The 24894-nt window shown below is 39.5% G+C and overlaps 1 protein-coding gene across 1 annotated transcript in view; it reads left to right on the forward strand.

The window, feature by feature from the left end:
• lrp5 (low density lipoprotein receptor-related protein 5) overlaps positions 1-24005 on the forward strand; it is a 77509-nt gene extending 53504 nt beyond the window's left edge. Inside the window, exons 9-24 of the mRNA XM_049483918.1 lie at positions 4840-5056; positions 6142-6431; positions 7338-7564; positions 8908-9092; positions 9461-9784; positions 10413-10609; positions 11034-11239; positions 12034-12224; positions 15277-15486; positions 16306-16431; positions 16764-17000; positions 18351-18461; positions 18697-18927; positions 19046-19182; positions 19336-19433; positions 19892-24005. Of these exons, the coding sequence (XP_049339875.1) occupies positions 4840-5056; positions 6142-6431; positions 7338-7564; positions 8908-9092; positions 9461-9784; positions 10413-10609; positions 11034-11239; positions 12034-12224; positions 15277-15486; positions 16306-16431; positions 16764-17000; positions 18351-18461; positions 18697-18927; positions 19046-19182; positions 19336-19433; positions 19892-20153 (3249 nt within the window). The 3' untranslated portion in view covers positions 20154-24005. The remainder of the gene's footprint in view (positions 1-4839; positions 5057-6141; positions 6432-7337; positions 7565-8907; positions 9093-9460; positions 9785-10412; positions 10610-11033; positions 11240-12033; positions 12225-15276; positions 15487-16305; positions 16432-16763; positions 17001-18350; positions 18462-18696; positions 18928-19045; positions 19183-19335; positions 19434-19891) is intronic.
• Positions 24006-24894: the final 889 nt, after the last annotated feature.

Below are 24894 nucleotides of genomic sequence, written 5' to 3' on the forward strand. Positions count from 1 at the left end.
TTCCTGAGGGATGTGTCTCTGTTAGCATCTGGCTGCTGCTGCTCCTGTTCTGGCTCTGTTTGTGGTTATTAACATGGCAGTGTGTGCTGTTGTGGTGAAGCTGCAGAGTGCCTCAAAACACACACCATCTGGAGCTGAACAGGAGCGTGAGGGCTCACACACGGCTCAGCGACTCAAACTCTGAAGACACTGGGAACTTGCTAGGTGGAGATGAACACGTTCACAGCGGGAGCTTGGTGTGAAATGATGCTTTATTTTGGAGAAACTTTCTGACTGGTTTCTTTACAGTGTGGTGGTGAATGGAACCTGGCATCAGCACGACTACAGCACAAATAGAGCCGTCTTATTTCCTGTCTGAACCCCTCCTTGAACATTATGCGTGTATAGTTTTATATGGAGTGTTGGTGATGGTAAAATAGTGACAAATTTAAACATTTGTTTTCTCTAGGGGCAGGTTTTAGATCCCAGTGTCTCAGGTATCAGGCAGTTTATTCATAACCGCTTTATTTACTTTCTGTGAGAAAGCTTTCAGTGAATACAGCCTAGTGATGTTTAACAACAGTGGATAGAACTCTTGGGTGTACAGTACCAGTCTAAAGTTACTGGTACTAAAGTACCAGTGCACACATCTTTTCATTCAATCTTTATTTTTTTCTTTATTTTATTGTCTACATTGTAGATTAACATTAAAGACATGAAAATGATACACATATGGAATTACGTAGTAAACAAAAAAGTGTTTGTCCTCCACAATCTCCTGACCTAAACTCAACTGAGATGGTGATTTGGGATGAGCTGGAGCACAATCAAAAAAGAGGGAAGCCTTCTGGATTTTTTATCTTAAAAGTCTATTTCCTGAAGGTATGAATGAGGATTTTACAATAAAAGAGTTTCTTTAGGTAATTTGGGAAAATGTGCCTGTATTGTCAGTTTGGTTGTTTTTACCTTTTTATCTCTGTATGTGTGTTCTTGAGCAAAAGTATTTTTCCCTAAAATGGATGATTAACTGTGTTTATGAATTTCAGAAGGACTTTTAAGAAGTTTTGGGTGGAAGTGGTTCCTCTGTGGAATTGAGCTGCCAGCCTCTCATTGGCTGATCATGTGACCTTTAGTATTTGGAGTGTTCTCGTTGGTTGTTTTGTAATCATGTGTATTTTAAAAGCAGGAATGCTATTAACTTTTGTCTTTTAACCCTGATGAAGGCCTGAGCGCAGAAACGCGCTGGTTATTCTTGTATTATTAATAAGTCAGAAATTCTCCAGGCAACAAGTGCTGCTGGTTTTTACCATTTTGTGATCAGTAATTTTATTGCCAGGCACCTTGTTGTGCAGTGAAGTTGCACCAGATCCATCTGCTTCTGGAGCACAATCATTACAGGGATCACTGTTCCAGTGTTCGACAGCTCAATGCTGGTGGCAATAGGTTTAATAATGTTTATCTGCTCCTCAGAGTCCTGTTCTGTTTGCAATTTTTCTGACACAGACACTAGACAAACTGTATCAGCAACGGGTGCCTGATAAGTAACCGAGTGCTTTCAAGAGTGTCCACAAACATTTGGAAATATATTGTAGCCTTACTTTCCTATTAGCTTTCCAACTATTGCTTTAATCCACCCTGAGAAATCTTCCCAGATAGAGAAAAGGTTCTGTATGTGGAACAATTTCCTACAGAGGATTTACTGAACTGTCAGCAGTTCTCTGAATCCTGGCCTGTAGTTGAGGGTTTATTGCGAGTGCTGATTAAGCAACACCACCCAAACCCCTCACTGTTCTTTTTGGCTGCGAAATGTCAATAAAAGCTCTGGCCGAGATGTTATTCGTCAGGATACGCACACAGGGGACATCCTGTTTACTTTCGCAGTAAATAAATATGTAAGTAAATAAAATGTCAGCATCCTGTGAGGTCTGAATTCTGGTCTCTCGTCTCGTAGACGGCGCTCTTGGGGCTCAGCCCTGCAGCGTATTTATTTTGACAAGGAAATGCAGGAATGACACGGTTTACCCAGACTGTCAAATATCATATTTTTTGTTTGCATAGTCGCAATAACAACAACACTGGAAGCAACCCGGCCACTAATGATAAAATGCACCAAAACTACAATATTGATTACATTTTTATTATGATTTATTTTTCCTTCTGAGTTACACATACAGTGTCTGTGTGGGTTTATGAACCAGAAATGGTCATATAACCATTTTCCAGCCTCTCAGCTTTCTTTATGATGAGGGTAGAAATATAAGATCATTTTACATACTCTCCAAACCTGCCAGGGAATCTACACGTGTTTTTTAAAAAGCGGCAAATTTGAACATGTTCTGTTCAGGGACTGTTCTTGGTGCACGATGCCCAACATGTGTCCCTGCACTATTTTAATGACTCATGATTTTCTCTTTCTGATGATGAACTTGTTCAGTTGCTAACTCAAGGCTAGTGTAGTGCACTCTGGCTCTATGTTTAAATTAAAGCAGTGCTGTTTTGGGTCCGGTCACAGACAGCAGATAAAATGATGTTGTGTTCCAAGTTGTGGCTGGCAGTGTACCAAAGGCCCCAGCCAAAGTTTAGAGCTTCTGATGTAGTGAACTGGGAGCTGAAGAGATTTGTGGAGCAGAGAATTACGGTCGGTCAGGTTGAGAAGATGGCATTTGACATAAAAAAATATGTACATGTGTGCACTCGTGAGCAGTACTGTGTTTAACAGTTTAGAATCAGTGTTGTAGTGTAAGCTTAATTGAATTTCAGTCCAGTAAAAATTGATCAGATTCCCTGTATAGTAGATGTGTGTGTAAATAATCTAGAGCGACATACACTTCCTCATCTTAATACACTGTTACAGTTCAAATCAGAAAATGAACAAGATTTGTCTGATCACAATGCACATTCCACTGTGTGATGGTCCATTCAGATGCATCTGAGCCCAGTGTTTATGCTGTTTATGCTGTTCTACACATGGTTGCTATGAGATGTCTGTTTTGTTGCATGAAGTGGTTAATATAAAGCTGCTTCAGGCCTGACTCAGGCTAGTTGTTGCGACTACGGTGTGGAACTTATAGCTATCAAATCTCAAATTGCAACTTCTATTGCCTGACTGTAGAAGGAGCCCAAGAGCAGTAAATGCCAATCCCTGCATAATGCTGCTTTAATTTGTGTAATTTTCTCCATCCAGCAGTGTGACTGTTGCACATGCGCACATCGTGCAGCTCTAGTTTGTTTTTGGTGTGGGTGTGTGTGCATGGGTGGGTGCGTGTGCGCGCAGGTGTAGGTTGACCCACTTTCACTCAGCCGTTTATGGTAATAAGAGGCATGGATACAATCCAGGCATGACTTCATGGGTGTTTGAGTTACACGTTTCTGAATATTTTAGACGCTGGTGTGAAACGTGATGTTGGGTGCCTCAGGCCTGCTGCAGGGTCGCATTTGTTCAGGAGAGCGTTTCTCACAGCTGGCTGGACTTCAGGATAACATGCTTTAGTTCCTGCTTATAAAGCTCCTGTTCTGATTCCTCTGATATACTGACGTTTAAAAAGTTCCCTCAGACTTCAGAGTTTGAGATGAACATGTTTAGAGTGGGGTTTTGGTATTTTGTTGTTCACTGTGGCATCACCAGTGTTGTTGTTTTTTTCACCCTTCATGTATCCCTCCACCACTTTATTAAGTTAGGGATTTAAAAACGTATTAAAACAAAAGTCTTCTCAGAACTCTGGTATCAGAGTGTATCAGGCATCACTTAGTGTATTTATATACCCCTTTGTGAAGGAGCTGTTAGAGGTTTAGCCGGTTTGGATCTATTCACCACTACTGTGAAAAGAGCTCTACACTAAACTTCCTCACACCCTTCTCTTGCTTCCTCACTTTACTGTAGTTTGTATCTGCTCTAATGGAGTGTATTTACAGTGACAGTGTCACAGTTTTATGCTTCTCGCAGTGTATAATAATAGGATGAACAGTGTATAGTAAATATAATCCCTCCTGTAGTTTGTATCTGCTCTAATTGAGTGTGTTTACAGTCACACTCAGCCTATAAGCACTCAGTGATGTTCTAAAATAGCCTCTCTGTTGGTGATTACATATTTGCGTGGTTCCTCTCCCCTCGTTTTGGAAATTCGGGCTGCTTTGGCTTCCGACACAACAATTATGGCAGCTGAAATATGCCAGCATTTGTAGATCTTTCAAATTATCCATATGTTGTGCAGCTGTTTGGCAAGCGAGAGCTGACTGGCTGAAGCCGGTGTGTTTATTTATCTTTTTATCTTTTACAGAAAATGCTTTCATCTCCTTTCATCCTCCCCCTAGCTGTTCTGACATGATTGTTTTTACTTTTAGTTAATACGTTTTAGTATAAAAAATGTGTATGTAGAAATAAATTATTTTAAATAATTAATACATAATAATTTAATGAATCAAACTTTCTTTATGTTCAGAAGTTAGAAATTGTCTAAGATTATTTTTTTCAATGTAGCTTTTACATTTAAAATCTTTGGATAATTTTAAGTTTTAAAGATTTAAGGATTAGAGACCTTTTTGGTGAGAATGTGTAATTGCACAAAGCATGTAGAAAAGTTTTATTTTTTATTTTTTTTAATGAGAATAAATGTAAAATGTGAAAGACAAATAAAAGGTAAATGCACATTAATTGCAATGTGTCAAAAATTTGTAAAAAAAAAAAAAAAAGCTAAAATTATTGTACAAAAAAATTCAAATTAAAAAAGAAAAAAAAATGTAATTATAAATAAATGTAAAGTTTAACAGTTACAGACTGTTAGGGAAATAACACGTTTTAATTTTATATTTCAGAACAGGAAACGCATTAATGGGTGTTGTGATCTCTGTGTGTGTGTTTAGGTGATAAACGTGGACGGGTCTAACCGGATGGTTCTGTTGGAGGATAAACTGCCCCATATCTTTGGCTTCACTCTGCTGGGGGATTATATCTACTGGAGTGACTGGCAGCGCAGGAGCATCGAGAGGGTCCACACCAGTAAAGCTGTGCGAGAGGTCATTGTTGAGCAGCTTCCTGATCTGATGGGCCTCAAGGCCACGAAAGTCACCGAGACATTTGGTAAGAAAGATAAACCGGGCTTAGTAACCTAGTTTCCTTAGTTTCCTCTTTACTGGCCTGATTATACTCTTTTTGCTCTGAGTGATGCAGCATACATCATTTAATGTCCAGTAACACTATGAATTGTTCGGTATCTACATTGGATAATTGCCTATTTAGTGGTGTCCAATATGATTTATTCTGTATCTACTTTCAACTATTGCATATTATTTGATATCTAGTATGAATTATTCTGTATCTACTTTAAACTATTGTATATATTATTTGATATCCAGTATGAATTATGTATCTACTTTGGACTATTGCCTTTTATTTGATATCCAGTATGAATTATTCTGTGTCTACTTTAAACTATTGTATATATTATTTGATATCCAGTATGAATTATTATGTATCTACTTTGGACTATTGCCTTTTATTTGGTAACCACTATGAATTATCCTGTATCAACTTAATGGTTAGACACCAAGTATAAATTGTTCTGTATCTATTTGGATCATTCTGTAGCTCCTATAAATGATATTAAAACCACTACAGATGGTTTAGAGTGCAGCAGCGCACCGTGTCTTCAATCAGCCAAAACGAGCATGTCACCCCACGACTCATAGGGCTACACGCATTAAATTCAAAGCCCTTACGATTACCTTCAAGGTGATGACAGAGCAGGCTTCCACCTACTTGCACTCACTCCTAAAGGCTTATGTTTCCTCCTGGCCGTTGCAACATTAACACAAAGCAATCCAGACTGTTCTCCTACCTGGTTCCCCAATGGTGGAACAAACTACCTTCTACTACCAGAGCAAGAGCGTCACTTGCAACCTCGCAAAGGAACTCCTGAAGACAGAGCTCTTCAAAGAGTACTTACTCTTCTAACACCTCTAACAAACTAACTACTTCTTACCTCATTTCCTCATCACCCCTCCTTTAGACCCTGTCACAAAATGCTTTTGCCTTGAACTGCTAGGTCTCTGTTGCTAATGTACATCATTATTTGTAAGTGTCATTAACTTAGTGCCAGTGACGTAATATAATAATGCTATGAAATACTTAGTATACCTCATGAATGATGTATTTGCTGTGTTCAGGCACTAACGGCTGTGCAGACTCTAATGGAGGCTGCAGTCACCTGTGTTTTTTCGGGCCGCGGGGTGTGTCATGTGCGTGTCCGATGGGTCTGGAGTTGCTGAGTGATCTGCACACCTGCGTCGTTCCTGAGGCCTTTCTGCTCTTTACAAACCGCGCTGAGATCCGCAGAATCTCCCTGGGCACCAACAGCAACAACGTGGCCATCCCTTTAACTGGCGTCAGGGAAGCGTCTGCACTGGACTTCGATATGGCTGAGAACAGGATCTTCTGGACGGACGTCAGCACCAAGGTAAGAGAAAGTTTCTCCAGTGTCTATTTTCTGTGTTTTTTTATATTGTTTTTATGTGGCTATTGTTGGATTTATACTGCTCGTTTTCATAATTGAATTGTTTTGGCAGCTCTGAATACAGTAATTACACTTCAATGCAGACCAAAACAGCTATCTAAACAGTTATCTAACCTCTGTTCAATTCAGCTGTCAGGTATTTTCTGCAGCTTTGAGCTTAAAGGCATTCTACAGGAGGAGTTTAACCTGGTATATTGACCAGATAATTAGTACAGCTATGAACAAATGCTAACCTGGTTGTTTTTTTGCTGTTGGAAAACAAACCAAATAGAGTGCAAAATCCTTGAAGTTTACGAATTAGATGTGATTCAGAACCAAACAAATGAACTAAGGATGTAAAATGCCATAAAACAATATTCATGCCATAAGAACTAGTTAATTTTTTCTTTGGTTTCATCAGGTTATCTTTGGTTATTTACATTCCTTTTTAGTTAATTTTATGTATTTGGAAGTAGATATATCTGTATGCATATAAGCACACATTTATAAACGCAAGCTAACCACAATCAATTTTTACCTATCTTAACTGTACTCTGCACATTTTTGAAAACTAGATTAAACATATTAACTCAGACATGCAGTTTAAACACACAGATATATTTCACGTCTGGACTATTCGTTCATATCCTTAGTGACATAAAATTTCACCAGCAGGATGAAACAATTTTTTTTATATATAGAGATTTTTTTTATCCAGTAAGTGTGTTATTTTAATTTAATTTAATATGTGCAAATTATGTTTTGAACAACTCTAAGCATCTTAAAATTTTATACACTGCCCAGTCCTAAAATAAATCCTCTCTGTTGAACTGTCTGCTGTCTTGTGACGCAACTATTCTTTTGGCACAGACGATCAGCATGGCGTTTATGAATGGTAGTGGAGTGGAGACTGTCATTGAGTTCGGGCTGGACTATCCTGAGGGCATGGCTGTGGACTGGATGGGCAGAAACATATACTGGGCTGACACTGGCACGAATCGAATCGAGGTGGCACGGCTGGACGGACAGTACCGGCAGGTTTTGGTGTGCAAAGACTTGGAAAACCCACGCTCACTCGCTTTAGACCCAGCTAACGGGTAAGAGAACAGCAAAACTGATGCACGCACTGTTGCTTTTTTATTCATTTAATCTAAAGTATATTTATTACCTTTTAAACTATTAGTATCAGTAAGGTGTTGGACCTACATTTTTTGTTGTTGCATCTGAAATATTTCACCATATGGAAATAATAGAATAACAGTCTTACCTAATGAGGCAAATATGGGGGCAAAAGTGCACATCTGTGTCAGCAACGGGTGCACCTTTGGAAGTATTGGGTAGCTTTTAATGTACAGTAGTTACATTTACTGTAGTTTCGTTGGGATGATCTTAGCTGTATTTTAATGTATTATAATGTGTCTTTGATTGTAGTAAATATAGAAAGCCTTTACTTTGTACTTTGTAATATAGCTTAAGTATAGACAAAACTGCACTACCCTGCTTTTTTCAGCAGTATTACAGCCCTGTTGCTCCTATTGTGTTTTAAGAGTGACATTAATCATGTGGTAATTCTGGATCTGTAGTCTTTGATAGCGGTAGGATAGTGATTACATAATCACAGTAATGACTGTTAGTTTTAATTTCGGGAAGGAAAACCTCTAGACTCTCACTGGCAGCGGTTTTGCATTGTGATATTCCTCCAGGGCACACGTATGAGTGTGTGAGTGTGACTGTGGAGTAAGGGATGCATGTGTGAACATGTTGTGGTTTTGTTGTGTGGCTCTGAGAGTGAACTTGTGTCCTGCAGGCATTCCTGTGGCTTCTGACGTGATGCAACTTTAGCATTTTAGCTTTAGCATCAGATACTGCCTTTAAATTCAGGATTTTCATTTTGTAAAATCTTTTTACCTGTGTGGTAAATTTAGAGTTTAAAGTAATTAAAGTATGTATAATTACAGATTGTAATGCTGTGTGCTGTATCTCAGCATACATTTTATATTTAGCCACAGATTCTGAGCTTCTGTCTCAGACTTTAATTCATCTACAAAGTGGAGCAGCTAGATAGGAGTGTCTAATGCAGTGTGGACCGTGAGTGAATACAGTGTAGTGCTGCTGGATTTTTTAAACACTAACACACCGCTGTAACGTTTGCCATGTACTGTGGAAGCTGAAGGATGTTGCAGTGACCTGTGGGATTGTGTTTTGGGGCTCCTTCATTAAATGTGAATGTGATTTTTTTTTTTTTTTTTTTTTTTTTTTTTTTTTAGTGTATAGATCAAAAGAACATTACAGAGACCTTTAAAGCTTCCTCTAACCCTCCTGTAGCGTGTCTGTAACGTCTGTCAGGATGTGTGGATCATATATGTGAGCATGGGGTTCATCATGGGAAGAAAAGGCTTGAGTGTGTTTAAATGACTCGTGTATTTTTTTCATTCTGCAGGTATATGTACTGGGCAGAATGGGGTGGTCGGCCACGGATCGCCCGTGCTCACATGGATGGCACCAACATTGTCACTTTGGTGGATAAAGTGGGCCGAGCTAATGGCCTGACTATCGACTATGCTGATCAGCGCCTCTACTGGACGGACCTGGACACCTGCATGATTGAGTCAACCAACATGCAGGGTGAGAAGCTGACCATCTGAAGACTGTTTTGACTTTTGGTTGAAGCACAAAGATCCTTTGCGTTGTCATATCTTTTCATAATAAACCAGACTGTCAGATTCAGTTTTCTCTATATATATTTAAATGAAAACAGTTTTCAAACACACAGCATGACAGGATAGGGTAGATGTGTATGATTTGTGTTATGAATTAATGTAAAAATGGGTGGATGGGTAGATGCAAAGATGGAGAAACAAGGTTAGATTGAGAGACGAGACTAGATGGTAAGTAAATGTATGCACAGGTTTGTAGAAAGTTGGAGGAGGTATTGGAGTGTTATTTTCCTCTGTTCATTCTAAAATGCAATGTTTTTATTGTGTTCCCTCCAGGCCTGCAGAGGGAGATAGTTGCGGATGACCTTCCTCACCCGTTTGGCCTGACGCAGTATCGGGATTATATCTACTGGACGGACTGGACGCTGCGCAGTATTGAGCGTGCGGATAAACGCAGTGGTCTGAACCGGACGGTCGTGCAGGGGCAGGTGGAGTACGTCATGGATATCCTAGTGTTCCACTCTTCTCGGCAGGACGGCTCCAACGAGTGTTCACACAATAACGGACAGTGCGCCCATCTGTGCCTAGCATCACCTTCTGGGGCACAGTGCCGCTGTGCTTCACACTACACGCTCGACCCAAACGGACGAAACTGCAGCTGTAAGTAACAGTCTGAAAATTGTGTTACTATATGATGGTATTAAACTCTACTCAAGTTTAATGCTGGTGTTTCTCTAATTAGAGACTGTAGCTCAACCATCATCAAGTGAATTCAATAAAAGTGGTGTCCAAAAACATTTGGAGGGATAGTATATTAAAGATGCCTAAATGCTCAGATTGAATCACTTGTAGAGAAAACTCCAGTCCCAGATGGTTATAAAGACAGCAGAGGTAAGAGCTGGACGCTGATGGAAGAAGAGGTGGATTGAAGCTGATTGGCTTCATTAGAAGTTCAACAGAAACACATCAGCTCTAAATTCTTTAACCACAAAAAATCTTCCACATGTGTTCAGAGGCTTTCTGACGTTACAGTGAGTCATGGCTGTTTATGGTCCGGGTGAACTGGCTGCACTGGAGGCCCATTAGAAAGCTGGGGCTCCCAACGCTTTAAGAGCCAATAATTTACATTTGGGTTAGATTAAAGTGATAGTTTGTCCAGAAATCTATATTACAAAGGTTGTTTTTTAATCTGCATGTATAGAAGCAGTACAGCTAATCCCACCCAATAGCATGTAGTTAACTGCCTACCTCTCTCTCTTTCTCTCTCTCTCCCTCTCCCTCTCTCTAGCTCCCTCCAGTTTTCTGTTGTTCAGTCAGCGGAGCTCGATCAGTCGGATGGTTCTGGGTGAACAGAGTCCAGACATGATTTTGCCGATCCATGTTCTGAAGAACCTGCGGGCCATTAGTTTCGACCCGCTGGAGCGTCTCATTTACTGGGTGGATGGAAGGCAGAATATCCGCCGGGCGAGAGATGATGGCTCTCAGGTAAAACACTGTGTTTAACTCTGACCTCTAACACTATGGCTGGTACTCCTGAGAAGCACATACGTCTTCACACCAATCCATCAGATTAGAGTGTAATGATTATTTAGGATACTTAATTAAAACATGCTTGTCTTTATCGCTTGTCTTTATCACTTGTCATTTGTTAAATGCATAAAAAATAATGTAAATGGTAATATGCAATACAAATATTATACATGTACTGTATATGTAATTAATCACTGCATATAAATTAACTGTTAGTACAATACAGAAAACAAATGCCAAATATAAAATACACAATAAGAAAAAGTATCTGAATGCTTTGGGATTACTTGTTCCGTTTTAATGTAGAAATACTAAATATTAGAATAAAAAAATGATCAATAATTTAAAATACATTGTACCTGTGTCTGTCTGTTGCCAGGCTGCGACTGTTGTGTCCCCCGGCCCCACTCAGCAAACCAAACAACCATACGACCTCAGCCTGGACCCCTTCAGCCGCACAGTGTACTGGACCTGCGAGACCACGAACACGATCAACATCCAGCGAATGGATGGGCAGACTGTGGGGGAGGTGCTGAGAGACGACCTGGACAAACCCCGTGCCATTGTGGTCAACGGAGAGAAAGGGTGAGACATTTATAGTGATGAGATGAGTGTGTAGTCCAGTTTGTTCTGATAGAGTGCACCCAGGCTAGTGATGGACATTTGACAGGGATTTCTGTGAATGACTGCAGACGAGTGACGATAAGAAGAGAGTTTATAGCATATTAATCAATAAAAAGTAAACACAGTCCAGTAGCGGTGCCATCTTTTCCCCAACTAATGAGAGAACACTGACATGGTTGACATGTTTCAGAAGTGACAGAGGAAGAGAAAAGGACAAGTGAGAGTTAAAGCGTAGTTTTCCCAGACAGCAGCTTTAAAGCAGCCAGCATAGGCCCTGCTTTACTAATATAAACTGACTGCTGACTAAAAATGATCATATACATAAACTTTCAGATTACTGCTATATGATGTTTATGGTTAAGAGCAGTTTTGTGAAAAGTCATAGTACACTATGATATATGAATAAACATATTAGGACATGCCGAACTCCACAACTCATTACAAAAGTACTTAATAGAGCATCCTCATTGCAAGGACCCAGTACCATTGCTCCACAGCAGTGCTATGACCTCTAGCCCACACCTGACATTAGGCGCTAATAGTGCTATAGTTTAATGTGTGCTCGAAAGTCCTTTTCTATTTGCAGTATTGAATGCATTGATTAGAAGGGGTGTCCACAAACATTTGGACATAAAGTAAACAAACCAAACTTGATGGAAATAAAAGAGCTCTTGTAAAGCAGAGCATCACCCCAGAACCGTGTGTTTATTTACTAGTTACTAAATGCTTACTGCCGGCTGTGTTTCTGTTTGCAGGTACATGTACTTCACCACCCTGCAGGACCGCTCAGCCAAGATCGAGGGGGCGTCTCTGGACGGATCAGAGAGGGAGTCTCTCTTCACGACCGGTTTGATTCGACCCGTGGCACTCGCACTCGACAATAAACTGGGCAAGCTGTTCTGGGTGGACGCCGACCTCAAACGCATAGAGAGCAGTGACCTGTCCGGTAAGATAGAGTCTGTACATTTCCTAAATCAGCACACAGAATTTGGGTAAATTTCGCTGCAGCCACAACAGCTGCATTGCTACTTTTTTTATTTAGCTGCATTTTGGTGTGGATTGTGTGATTATCGTTATGCTAAACTGTGTTTTGGTTTAGATTGTGTGTCTATTGTGATGCTGAACTGTGTTTGGTTGTGGATTGTGTGATTATTTTGATGCTGAGCTGTGTTTTGGTGTGGATTGTGTGATTATCGTTATGCTAAACTGTGTTTTGGTTTAGATTGTGTGTCTGTTGTGATGCTGAACTGTGTTTGGTTGTGGATTGTGTGATTATTTTGATGCTGAGCTGTGTTTTGGTTTAGATTGTGTGATTGTTGTGATGCTGAGCTGTGTTTGGTTGTGGATTGTGTGATTATTGTGATGCTGAGCTGTGTTTGGGTGTGGATTGTGTGATTATTGTGATGCTGAGCTGTGTTTGGGTGTGGATTGTGTGATTATTGTGATGCTGAGCTGTGTTTGGGTGTGGATTGTGTGATTATTGTGATTCTGAGCTGTGTTTGGGTGTGGATTGTGTGATTATTGTGATTCTGAGCTGTGTTTGGGTGTGGATTGTGTGATTATTGTGATGCTGAGCTGTGTTTGGGTGTGGATTGTGTGATTATTGTGATGCTGAGCTGTGTTTGGGTGTGGATTGTGTGATTATTGTGATGCTGAGCTGTGTTTGGGTGTGGATTGTGTGATTATTGTGATGCTGAGCTGTGTTTGGGTGTGGATTGTGTGATTATTGTGATTCTGAGCTGTGTTTGGGTGTGGATTGTGTGATTATTGTGATTCTGAGCTGTGTTTGGGTGTGGATTGTGTGATTATTGTGATGCTGAGCTGTGTTTGGGTGTGGATTGTGTGATTATTGTGATGCTGAGCTGTGTTTGGGTGTGGATTGTGCGATTATTGTGATGCTGAGCTGTGTTTGGGTGTGGATTGTGCGATTATTGTGATGCCGAGCTGTGTTTGGGTGTGGATTGTGTGATTATTTTGATGCTGAGCTGTGTTTTGGTGTGGATTGTGTGATTATTGTTATGCTAAACTGTGTTTTGGTTTAGATTGTGTGTCTGTTGTGATGCTGAACTGTGTTTGGTTGTGGATTGTGTGATTATTTTGATGCTGAGCTGTGTTTTGGTTTAGATTGTGTGATTGTTGTGATGCTGAGCTGTGTTTGGTTGTGGATTGTGTGATTATTGTGATGCTGAGCTGTGTTTGGGTGTGGATTGTGTGATTATTGTGATGCTGAGCTGTGTTTGGGTGTGGATTGTGTGATTATTGTGATGCTGAGCTGTGTTTGGGTGTGGATTGTGTGATTATTGTGATGCTGAGCTGTGTTTGGGTGTGGATTGTGTGATTATTGTGATGCCGAGCTGTGTTTGGGTGTGGATTGTGTGATTATTGTGATGCCGAGCTGTGTTTGGGTGTGGATTGTGTGATTATTGTGATGCCGAGCTGTGTTTGGGTGTGGATTGTGTGATTATTGTGATGCCGAGCTGTGTTTGGGTGTGGATTGTGTGATTATTGTGATGCCGAGCTGTGTTTGGGTGTGGATTGTGTGATTATTGTGATGCCGAGCTGTGTTTGGGTGTGGATTGTGTGATTATTGTGATGCCGAGCTGTGTTTGGGTGTGCATTGTGTGATTATGGTGATGCCGAGCTGTGTTTGGTTGTGGTTTGTGTGATTATTGTGATGCCGAGCTGTGTTTGGTTGTGGTTTGTGTGATTATTGTGATGCCGAGCTGTGTTTGGGTGTGGATTGTGTGAGTATTGTAATGCAGAGCTGTGTTTGGGTGTGGATTGTGTGATGATTGTGATGCCGAGCTGTGTTTGGGTGTGGATTGTGTGATGATTGTGATGCCGAGCTGTGTTTGGGTGTGGATTGTGTGATGATTGTGATGCCGAGCTGTGTTTGGTTGTGGATTGTGTGATTATTGTGATGCCGAGCTGTGTTTGGGTGTGGATTGTGTGATTATTGTGATGCCGAGCTGTGTTTGGGTGTGGATTGTGTGATTATTGTGATGCTGAGCTGTGTTTGGGTGTGGATTGTGTGATTATTGTGATGCTGAGCTGTGTTTGGGTGTGGATTGTGTGATTATTGTGATGCCGAGCTGTGTTTGGTGTGGATTGTGTGATTATTGTGATTCTGAGCTGTGTTTTGGGGCAGGTTATGTGATTATTGTGATGCTGAGCTGTGTTTGGTGTGGATTGTGTGATTATTGTGATTCTGAGCTGTGTTTGGGTGTGGATTGTGTGATTATTGTGATGCCAAGCTGTGTTTGGTGTGGATTGTGTGATTATTGTGATTCTGAGCTGTGTTTGGGTGTGGATTGTGTGATTATTGTGACAGCTGGCTGGGACACTCTGCTTCAGCTGTATTGCCTGTCCCAGTCTGTATTATTTATGTGGCTGGCTGATTGTAATCGGACATGATTGCAGAACAGTGTGTGAAAGAATGACAGCAGAGACAGATGTCTGATCCATAAACCTCTACAGTGAGATTTTAATCTTTTTCCCCAAACCTTGTGCCAGACAGAGTTGCAAAAACTAAACAACGGGGAGAGAGAGAGAGATTTCATCAGCAGTCATTTAATCTCAGAAAAGAAAAATAACTGATTGATTAAAACACTGAAGGAGAATAAACTTCCTCAGCTTCTCACACACAACTCTAGGTTCAGAATAATCGAATAAAAAGTAAACAAATTAAAACAAAACAAAACAAAACAAACAAAAAAATGTATGTATATATATATATATATATATATATATATATATATATATATATATATATATATTATATTTCAATTATATTAAATACAGTTATTGTGCTGATGAAAATGAAAACAGTACATCATTTCTTACATTCTGTTTTAAGCGAGATCTCACTCTTTCACATGCTCGGTGCACAGTGTATGGACCCTAAATTTAAGATGGAAATGTTTAAAAAAATAAATTTAACAAAATTAAAAGTAGTAAAAACACCTCACACACTCTGATTTTTTTTCTGTGTAAAACAGGAGCGAATCGGATCGTCCTCCAGGACTCAAACATCCTGCAGCCGATTGGGCTGACTGTTTTAGGCGATCACCTTTACTGGATTGATAAACAGCAGCAGATGATAGAACGCGTGGACAAGCGCACTGGGGACAAACGGACACGGATTCAGGGACGGATCCAGTACCTAACCGGCATCCACGCTGTGGAGTACATGGAGCCAGAGGAGTTTGGTACGTCTCTATTTTTACATATCATTTAATACTGGGTTAGTATTGATTATTATTATTATTATTATTATTATTATTATTATTATTATTTGTAGCGGTATTACCTGTTTCCTAAAGCTCTTAAATTTATGACTGAAATGTTTGAAATATGAAGAAAATGAAATCCTCATACATGACCGTCATAAACAAATTCACCGCTGGCTACATGATGTGCGCAAGAGATGCGCTTCTGTAAATTTCGATGACTACAAAATATTTATACATAATTATTTTAAATGTGTAAATTATACCAGTCAGGTTGTGAGGAGCAGAAAGCCACTCTGGCTTTTCCTTCACTCTGCTCCAACCCGTCCCAAACCACCTGTTTTTTTATGTCAGAAGAACTTTTTTTGTTTACTAGCAAAGTTCATGTGTGTTCCTTTATAAGTTTTAAGTCTTGAATATTAACCTACAATATTGTAAATAATACAAATAAAGAACAAATATTATTGAGTACTGACTGCTCCTGTAAGTTTGGAGTTAATAGAGAAAGGTGTATTAATAGAATGTATTTCTTTATACTTAAATTATTAATAGCACATCATTTTAATAGGGGAGCACAAACTTGCATATGCAAATAAAATATCAAAAACAATGCAGAGTAAATATATTGAGTGAAAGCATGCGTCGCCACCTAGTGTACAAGTTTAAATACAAGTGTTTTCAAACTTCCGACTTTTCTTTGCTTTATTTTGTTGTAGTAAAACAGGTTCAGGTCCCTGGGCTGTGATTTGAATTTGAATGCACAGTGTGAAAAATATCTTTCTGCAACTCTCTTCGCAGCTTCTCACCCCTGTTCCCGTGACAATGGAGGCTGCTCTCACATCTGCATCGCTAAAGGAGACGGGACTCCCCGCTGTTCGTGCCCTATGCACCTGGTGCTGCTGCAGAACCTGCTCAGCTGTGGAGGTGTGGACCACCTAACCCATACACCACTTCAATTCTGAAGTGTGATTTATTTAGTGCTGCAATGAAGCGACAGAATCAAATCAACTCAGCTTTTCTAAAGTTATAGGTCTGTAGTTAGAGACCCTTAGAATTCCACATGTCATTGGAGCAAGAACTAATATACTAATATGCCATGACTGCTGTGTCCAAATGAAGCACTGACCTGTGGGCCTACTGCATTGAATGTGAATTGGATTTATGTTACATTGTCTACTATAGGCCCTAATGTGTATATATATTGTTTTGCATATATAAATATTGTGCACTTACACACCTGTTCTTATCCCCCTCAGAGCCACCAACCTGCTCCAGTGAGCAGTTCACCTGCGCCACAGGTGAGATTGACTGCATCCCCATGGCCTGGCGCTGTGACGGCATCGCTGAGTGTGCCGACAAGAGTGACGAGATGAACTGCCCCATGTGCTCCGACTTGCAGTTCCAGTGTGATAAACACCAGTGTGTGGATGCTCAGCTGCGCTGCAATGGAGAGCCAGACTGCGCAGACAGCTCGGATGAAAAGGACTGCGACAGTACGCTCCTGCTCCTCTCACACACACACAAACACACACACACACACACATACACATAATTCTATCAAATGGTTAACACTCAGCTAAAATGATTAAAATGATGACGTACAGTATCTCACAAAAGTGAGTACACACCTCACAATTGTTTAAATATTGTATATATTTTAATGGGACAACACAGAAAGTAAACTTTAATATAGCGTAGAGTAGTCAGTGTACAGCTTGTATATTTATAGACAGTAGATTTACTGTCCTCTGAAAACATGTACCATGACTAGTGCTGGGCGGTATAGCCAAAAATGCATATCTCATATATTTTGCAAGATTCAAGTATATCACTGTATTTATTTTATATTTATTATTTATTTATATATTTTTAAATATATTTTTATAAATATAGGTTTGAGACTGACTGTACTGTTAGGAGTACATATCATATAAAACATTAAGGCTTTAAATGAAGGCTTTGATTACTATTGGGTTTACTTTGTCCCACAAAACTACACTAATATACATATATATATTTTTTTTATATAGGAATCGGACGTCACTAGCAGAAAAACAGCTGAAAAATATAAACACTAAATCTTAAAAAGAGATATGTCAACAACTTTAACACTGCTTATTTTACAAAACTAATTCATTTAAATAGTTCTATAAACACTATAAATGAACCTACAATACTCAAAATGTAAGTATTCAAAATATATTTCTCAAATGTTATATTGCATAAGTTTAGGACAAGTTTTATATCAATTAACAATATATTATTATTAAGGCTTTAAATTATTTAAGTAGCTGTTTATCAGTTTATCACAATTTCCTTGTTTCTTTAATTGAAAAAATGCATTCAGTTCAGTGTGTGTTAATATTATCCTTCAAGTTACAGTATCAATATATTTAAAAGGGCTATAGTTACTCATATTGCAAGGAGCAGCAGCAGTTTCAGGAGTTCTGTTCTCATGTGGCAGGACAGCGTGAGACTCCACAGAGCTGAGCTGCCGTTACTACAGTGTATTAGCTTGTTATGCTAACTGGCTCATTTCTATAATGTTGTCCCATGAAAACGTATAATAACATAGAGAAGTGTTGCCAATCCGAAGAGGGACGATGATCATCCAACATCCCGACCTTCGTGAAGCTGGATGCAATGAAATCTGCACAGCAATTCTTAAAAATATAGTAGAAAGCCTTCTCTGGGCAGCAGAGCGAGTTATTCCAACAAAAGCATGTTCAGCTTTTTTTAATACCTTTGATATTAAAGAAACAATCAATGTACATGTGTCCCAATATTTTTTTTAGTATTTTGCATGAACTTACTATTGCACTTCTGATCTGTTTTTCATCCAGCTATCTGCATGCCCAACCAGTTCCGCTGCAGCAATAATAAGTGTATTCTGAAGAAGCAGCAGTGTGACTCGTATTCTGACTGTATGGATGGATCAGATGAGGTTTTCTGTGGTGAGTGTGATCACTTGTGTTCTAAGTTGGGTCACGCATGACCCACAGCTCCACTCTCAGTTCCATGTTGTTTGCAGGATTGTTCTTCACCAAATGCCTTATATTTCAATAACACAAACATGTACTACAAAACAAGATCATTTTCACAAATTAACCAATGTTACGCACTCTGGGTGAACAGTGGTTGTTTTCACTTAATTTGATGTCTTGGTGTTTTTTTTTTTTTTTCTCTCAGATTTCCCACCCTCGCAGAATGATCAGCGGCACACGAACACTATTGGCCCGGTCATTGGCATCATCCTGTCCGTGTTTGTTTTGGGCGGGATGTGTTTCGTGTGTCAGCGTGTGGTGTGTCGACGCTACAAAGGTCAGAACGGAGGATTCCCCCATGATTACATCAGTGGAACCCCCCATGTCCCCCTTAACTTCATCGCCCCCACCAACTCTCAGCATGGCACGTTCACAGGTACAGAAAAGAGAAGACGCTTCATACACACCAGCTGCACAAATCTCATCATTTTAACACTTAACTGTGATATCAGTTTTACCAATTACAATGGTGTGTGTGTGTGTGTTTTTTTCAGGCTGTGGAAAGTCTATGATGAGTTCAATGAGTCTGATGGGCAGCAGCAGCAGTGGAGCGCCGCTCTATGATCGTAATCATGTAACCGGGGCTTCCTCCAGCAGCTCCTCCAGCACTAAAGCAAACTTCTACCCACAGGTGTTTATTTCCTTTCACAACTGCGGGATGGTTTAGTTATAGTTACTGTACACAGGGTAAAGTCTTTGGGGATTTCCTAACTTAAGACAAAGGAAATGATTAATGAGTGTAATTAATGTGTTTGTTTTGTTCGATGTTTATCTGTGTGTGTAGATCCTGAATCCTCCTCCATCTCCAGCGACAGATCGTTCTCTCTACAACACTGAGATCTTCTACTCTTCTAACAGCCCCTCCACCACCAGGTCATTCAGGTGTGTGATACACATAAACATACACAAACAAGCTCAGTATGTACTTAAAATCTTTCCCTTAATATATTTTCAGTTTCTACTGTAAATGATTCAGCATTCAGTATTTACTAACTTTTTGGCCACAGTATGTTAATCAGAATCTACTGTTTTTAGCGTCCATTGTGAATTATTCAGCAACTACTCTAAGAAGTATTTACTATAAATTATTTAGCATTCAGTATTTATTATTAACTGAATTAAGTAACTATTTTGTGTTATACAGTATCTACTCTAAATGTTGTGCTACTCATATCATTTTGCATTGACTACAAAATATGCAGTATTTGCATATAAATTAGTATCTATAACTAGAGTTATACATTGTGCACTAAGAATGATTGCGTATTCAGACTATGAAGCAAAAATGAACTGTGTGAAATTTGATCCACCTTTTTCCTGTTCTTCATCATCTTCCTCAGGCCGTATGTGATGCGTGGCGTGGCCCCGCCCACCACGCCCTGCAGCACGGACGTGTGTGACAGTGACTACACCACCAGTCGCTGGAAGAGCAACAAATACTACATGGACCTGAACTCAGACTCTGATCCGTACCCGCCCCCGCCCACCCCCCGCAGCCAGTACATGTCTGCAGAGGAGAGCTGCCCCCCCTCTCCCTCCACAGAGCGCAGCTACTTCCACCTGTGCCCTCCACCCCCCTCGCCCTGCACGGACTCTTCCTGACCCCTCCTACACCCGCCCTGCACAGACTCATCCTGACCCCACCACTGTCCCGGACTCCTCAGTGGCTGAACTATACTGTAGTGTTCGCGTCCTGCACACGGTCATTCCTACAGACTGCAGTATCCCACCGGAGATGACTTCTATTGTTTTAAATTAACAGAACACGTGCTGCAAAGACGGAACTTCAAATGATGGCAGCAGCAGAGAGAGGGCGGAGTAGTAGGCTAATTAATCAGATGATAGTCAATAGAGGAATTCAATTTAGAGATAATGGTTAGTTGCAGCACTGCTGGACAACCAGAGCCATTGTGCTGCAGAGAAATGGACTCCACAGCAAAGATTTTGTCTGCAGGTATAAGAATGTGTTGCCTGCCAACGCACTCACGTGTGCACTAGGGGGCACTATTGCGTTGATCAAACCAAGAATGTACAAAAACTCTAGAACGGGACAAAAATTCTGTTGCATTTGATAACAGAGGGAGTGATGAAACAAAAGTTTAGAATGGTATTTTGTTTTGCTCCATTTTGGACCTCGTCCCAAATCCCATGGTACCACAGACACTTACCTCTTCAACCAATCAGCATTTGCTGTAGAGCACCATAGATTTGATGTAGCCGCAAATCTATGCAAAAGTATAAATCAGCCTTATATATGAACAAAGCCAGAAAGCAAAAACTGCCACGTGCATTTCTACACACAACACAAGCAAGCCGAGGATTCTGTGGGTAGATAAAATTCCCAGAACCTGTGATCAAGTGTACAGCGCATTGCATGGCTGGTTGAAGGTTTTTTTTACAGCTTTTATGCATGAAACATAATCATTTATGATTTTATATGCTTTCCCTTCGGCTTGTCTAACCACTATAGGTAAAGCCTTATGTGAACAGCAGGTGGAGTTTCTTATAGCTCTTCAGCATCATGTAGAAAATAATACAAGACAAAACCACAAATTTGAGCCTTAGGGGGTTTTAACAATTCTCTCCAGGCTTCGCACACGAACGTGTTCTTTCTCACACTGTGAACACCGCCAAGCGTCCCATTTAATCTTAATGAGACTTAAGGTCCACCTCAGTGTATATCATAATACCTACATATAGAGAGTTATACATTTCAGTGTCTCATTAAGGGTCGAATGGGATTTTTACCAGCTGTTGGTGAGGTTTATTCCCAACTCAACACTAAGAACAGAAAAGCACGTTTGTGGACTGAGCCTTTAAAGGATAACAGGGCGGAGTAATACATTTTAAATGCTTATTATACAAAAATGTTTAAAAAAAAACGTATTATACAAAACCAAAAAAATTGCCAAAACAATTTAGAGCAGAGATATTGTATATATGTATAATTAAGTAAATAATAATTTGTCATTATGGCCGTGTGTTCTCTCGATTGTTTTGTATGTGAATACGAAACGGATCCAAGCAAAATGTTTGGCTAGTTCTGTTTACCAAAAGTGTGTTTGCTGCTATTGTACATAATCCTGTACTCTGAACCTGAATGACGAAAGAAAAGAAAACAGTTAGCAGAATCACATCTCTATATGTATAGAAATAAATACATATAAAGAACTATATGTAACTGATCATAGGTTAATTGAAATCATACTGATGCCGATTCATGTTTTTAAATAATGTTATTAATCCCATAGCAGAATTTCAGCTTTCAGTCGTGTACAGAATCATATCTAAATGTTCTTGTAAAATGCCATTAATTTGAAGGAGCCTATGTAAGTGAACATGCACCACAGGCCAAACATTTGGAGGCAACACTTACTGCATGTACCAAGTTCTCTGCATAGTTCCTCTGTTACTGGGTTTGGTGTGAAATTTTCTGTTTTAGAGTGAGATTTGTTGGCAGTGGTGGTGAACAGATCCAGACCTCGAAAAGCTCCCTCACAGGAAATGATTACAGTGAGTGGTTTGACTGCACTGCCTGAGAGACTGATTTTAAAAATTTGAGTATAAAGTGCTTTTAAATCACATCAGTAAAATATGTTCTAAGGGTCTCATTTAAAAAACATTGATCACTTTAGATCAGGACCCAAATTTAGCCCACCAGAGACACCCTAAACCCAGGCTATTACATAGAAATATCATGCATTTCTTTATGCCTTTTTTACATTCCATTATCCCATTTCAAATAATTTAGTAAAAAAAACTTAATAAAAGTTATGTTGTAAAAAATGAAGAAAAAAAATGGTGGGCAACATGGTAAAAAAATTGAATGATACAAAAAAGACAAAGTGTACTGTTCTAAATCTATCACTATATTGATACAATATTATATTACACACCACCCATTACAGAATCTAATTTTAAAAGTATTTGAAACCTTTATTTGGATTTATTTGGACTCACAGCCACATTACTCATCCCCTCTGTGCAGAAGACTTCCCTGCTCTAAACTAATCAGACTAAAGCTGTTTTATTTTCATTCATTATACTGAAATAAGACTGAAGCAGCTTAAAGTAGTTCTTTTACATTTGCCTCCATGCATTTGGCCTGTGCGAGTGTGTGCGCGTGAGTGTGCGTGCGTGAGCGAGCGAGTGAGTGAGAGTCTTAGCTGTGAGCCAGCAGTGTTTCTGGCATTAATGCACATACTGTTCAAACTGCCATAAAAGGCACCGGCTCGCTCTGCAGGAGCAGCAAACACGACGTTGCCAAAATCTCCAGTGATGACCTTAAGAGACCTGTTGGACTTTTTATTATATTTTAGGTTAAACTAAGCTATATTTCAGTGTTTTGTCCTCGCCTGAATTTTTTACTCAGATTTTTATTGTTTTGTTTTTTGTACAGACATCAGACATCAATTTTTTATTTTCACATTTTCACCCCCCCCCCCCCCCCAAAGTTGCTGTTATTGCTTTTACTTTGTTTTTTCATCTTGTGCTAATCCAGGTAGGATTGATTTTGTTTTTGTTTTGTGTCAAAGTTGAGCACTTAGAGGATTTTCTGCTGATGTGTCTAGACACAACAGTTCAGAGTTTTAATATTTCTTTAAAGTGAAAGTTTGAAACATACAGTATCAGAAGCCACATATGCAGGTCTGTTATGGTTACTGTATTTAAATTTTTTCCAAACATACTATAATTTGAGCTGAATCACTTCCACACAACCAGATTAAAGGTGAAAAGGTCTGTCCAAACTTTATTAAACCAGTTAAGCAGTAAGATTTGTGTAACTTTGTGTACATTTAACCTAATCTTTATCTGCATTTGTAGCCTGAGATTGATTACCCCGGACAATGACAAAAATTTTTGGATTTTTTTTTTTTTTTTTTCATAAATATAATTTATTTTTATTTTTTGGTGAGTTGATGCATGAGCATTATTAATAAGATAAACATGTTGTTTACATTTGTACTTGATTTAAGTAAAAATATTTTGCCAAAAAGGTAATTTTACAAGATAACTTGAAACAAGTACAAATACTTTAAAACAGTCCAATAATATTCTTAATACAACCTGAAAATGAAAAATATTCAGTATATTTACTGTTTTCTAGATGATTTCACTTGCCACAATTTTTGCTTGTAAATTTATCCAGATAAATAATGTTTAATGGATTATGTCCTTTTTATATCCCACTAGAGCTCGAAGCTGTAGATGTTTATTCAAACCAGCTCCACATCTGCAACATCAAGGCTGTGTAAATAAGCCCTGAATGTGACTGAAATAAGGTTTTGTTGATCGTTTAGTGTCCCGGTCAGCAGCTGTCTGTGAACCCTAAAGTTTTGTGCCGCAAGCCCAACACACTTTCAGTTCGGTACAAATGCCTCATTTAATGCACACTTCTGACAATTTTTGTATCAAAAGCATTTTTATATATAATAAAGGTTCTATTTTAAGGAATGTTGTATTCTGATTTATTTTTTTGTGATTTTAAAAAGTATTACACACTGTGGAAACTGTGTGTCCTGCTCAGCTGTACCAATAAAACACTGCTAGGTGAACTGAATTTAATTGATGATTTGGTTTTAAAGGTACCTTATATTAGGTAGCGAGCAAACAGTTCTTGATGTAAGTTGATGTTTGAAACAGGTAAACTGGCCACAGAATCTCCAAAACATCAGGCAGCTCTTGTGGGGTGTTCCCAGTATGCAGTGGTTAAAACCTACCAAATCAACATCAGTGACAGTCTGTGGCTCAACTTGGCAGCATCAGATGCTCTAAAACATAAAAATCCCTCAGGTTCTCAATTAGATCCAGGGCTGCAAATTGTGAGGAACCGCCAATAGCAGCAATACCTTCATCTTCCAGGAACAACCTACACACTCTAACCCCCTGATGCCAGGCATAGTCCTGCACAGAGTCTCTAGCAGAGTCTTTGGGTCTCTCAATGAGTCTCTCAATTATTTCATTTTTTTTCTTTCTAATTTTTTCCCCATCTCTCCCATTACCCAACCCATTCATTAGGACTCCCCCTTTCACTAGTGATGGCCCGACACCAGGAGAGTGAAGGCTAGCCTCCTCCGATACATTTGAAGTCAGACTCTGCCTATTTTCGGACTGCTTCTGATGCATCTTTGCCAAGGTAGCATCACCGCGCACTCGGAGGAAAGCGCAGCGACTCTGTTCTGATACATCAGCTCACAGACGCTTTGTGCTGATCGACATCACCCTAGGAGTGATGAGGGGAGAGAGCAAGGCAAATTGTGTTCTCTCAGGGCTAGCTACACGAACAGGATTCGAACTAGTGATCTACTGATCATAGTGGCAGCGCTTAGCCCGCTGGACCCCT

This window comes from Astyanax mexicanus, chromosome 10 (assembly GCF_023375975.1).
Source record: "Astyanax mexicanus isolate ESR-SI-001 chromosome 10, AstMex3_surface, whole genome shotgun sequence".
Taxonomy (NCBI): Eukaryota; Metazoa; Chordata; class Actinopteri; order Characiformes; family Acestrorhamphidae; genus Astyanax; species Astyanax mexicanus.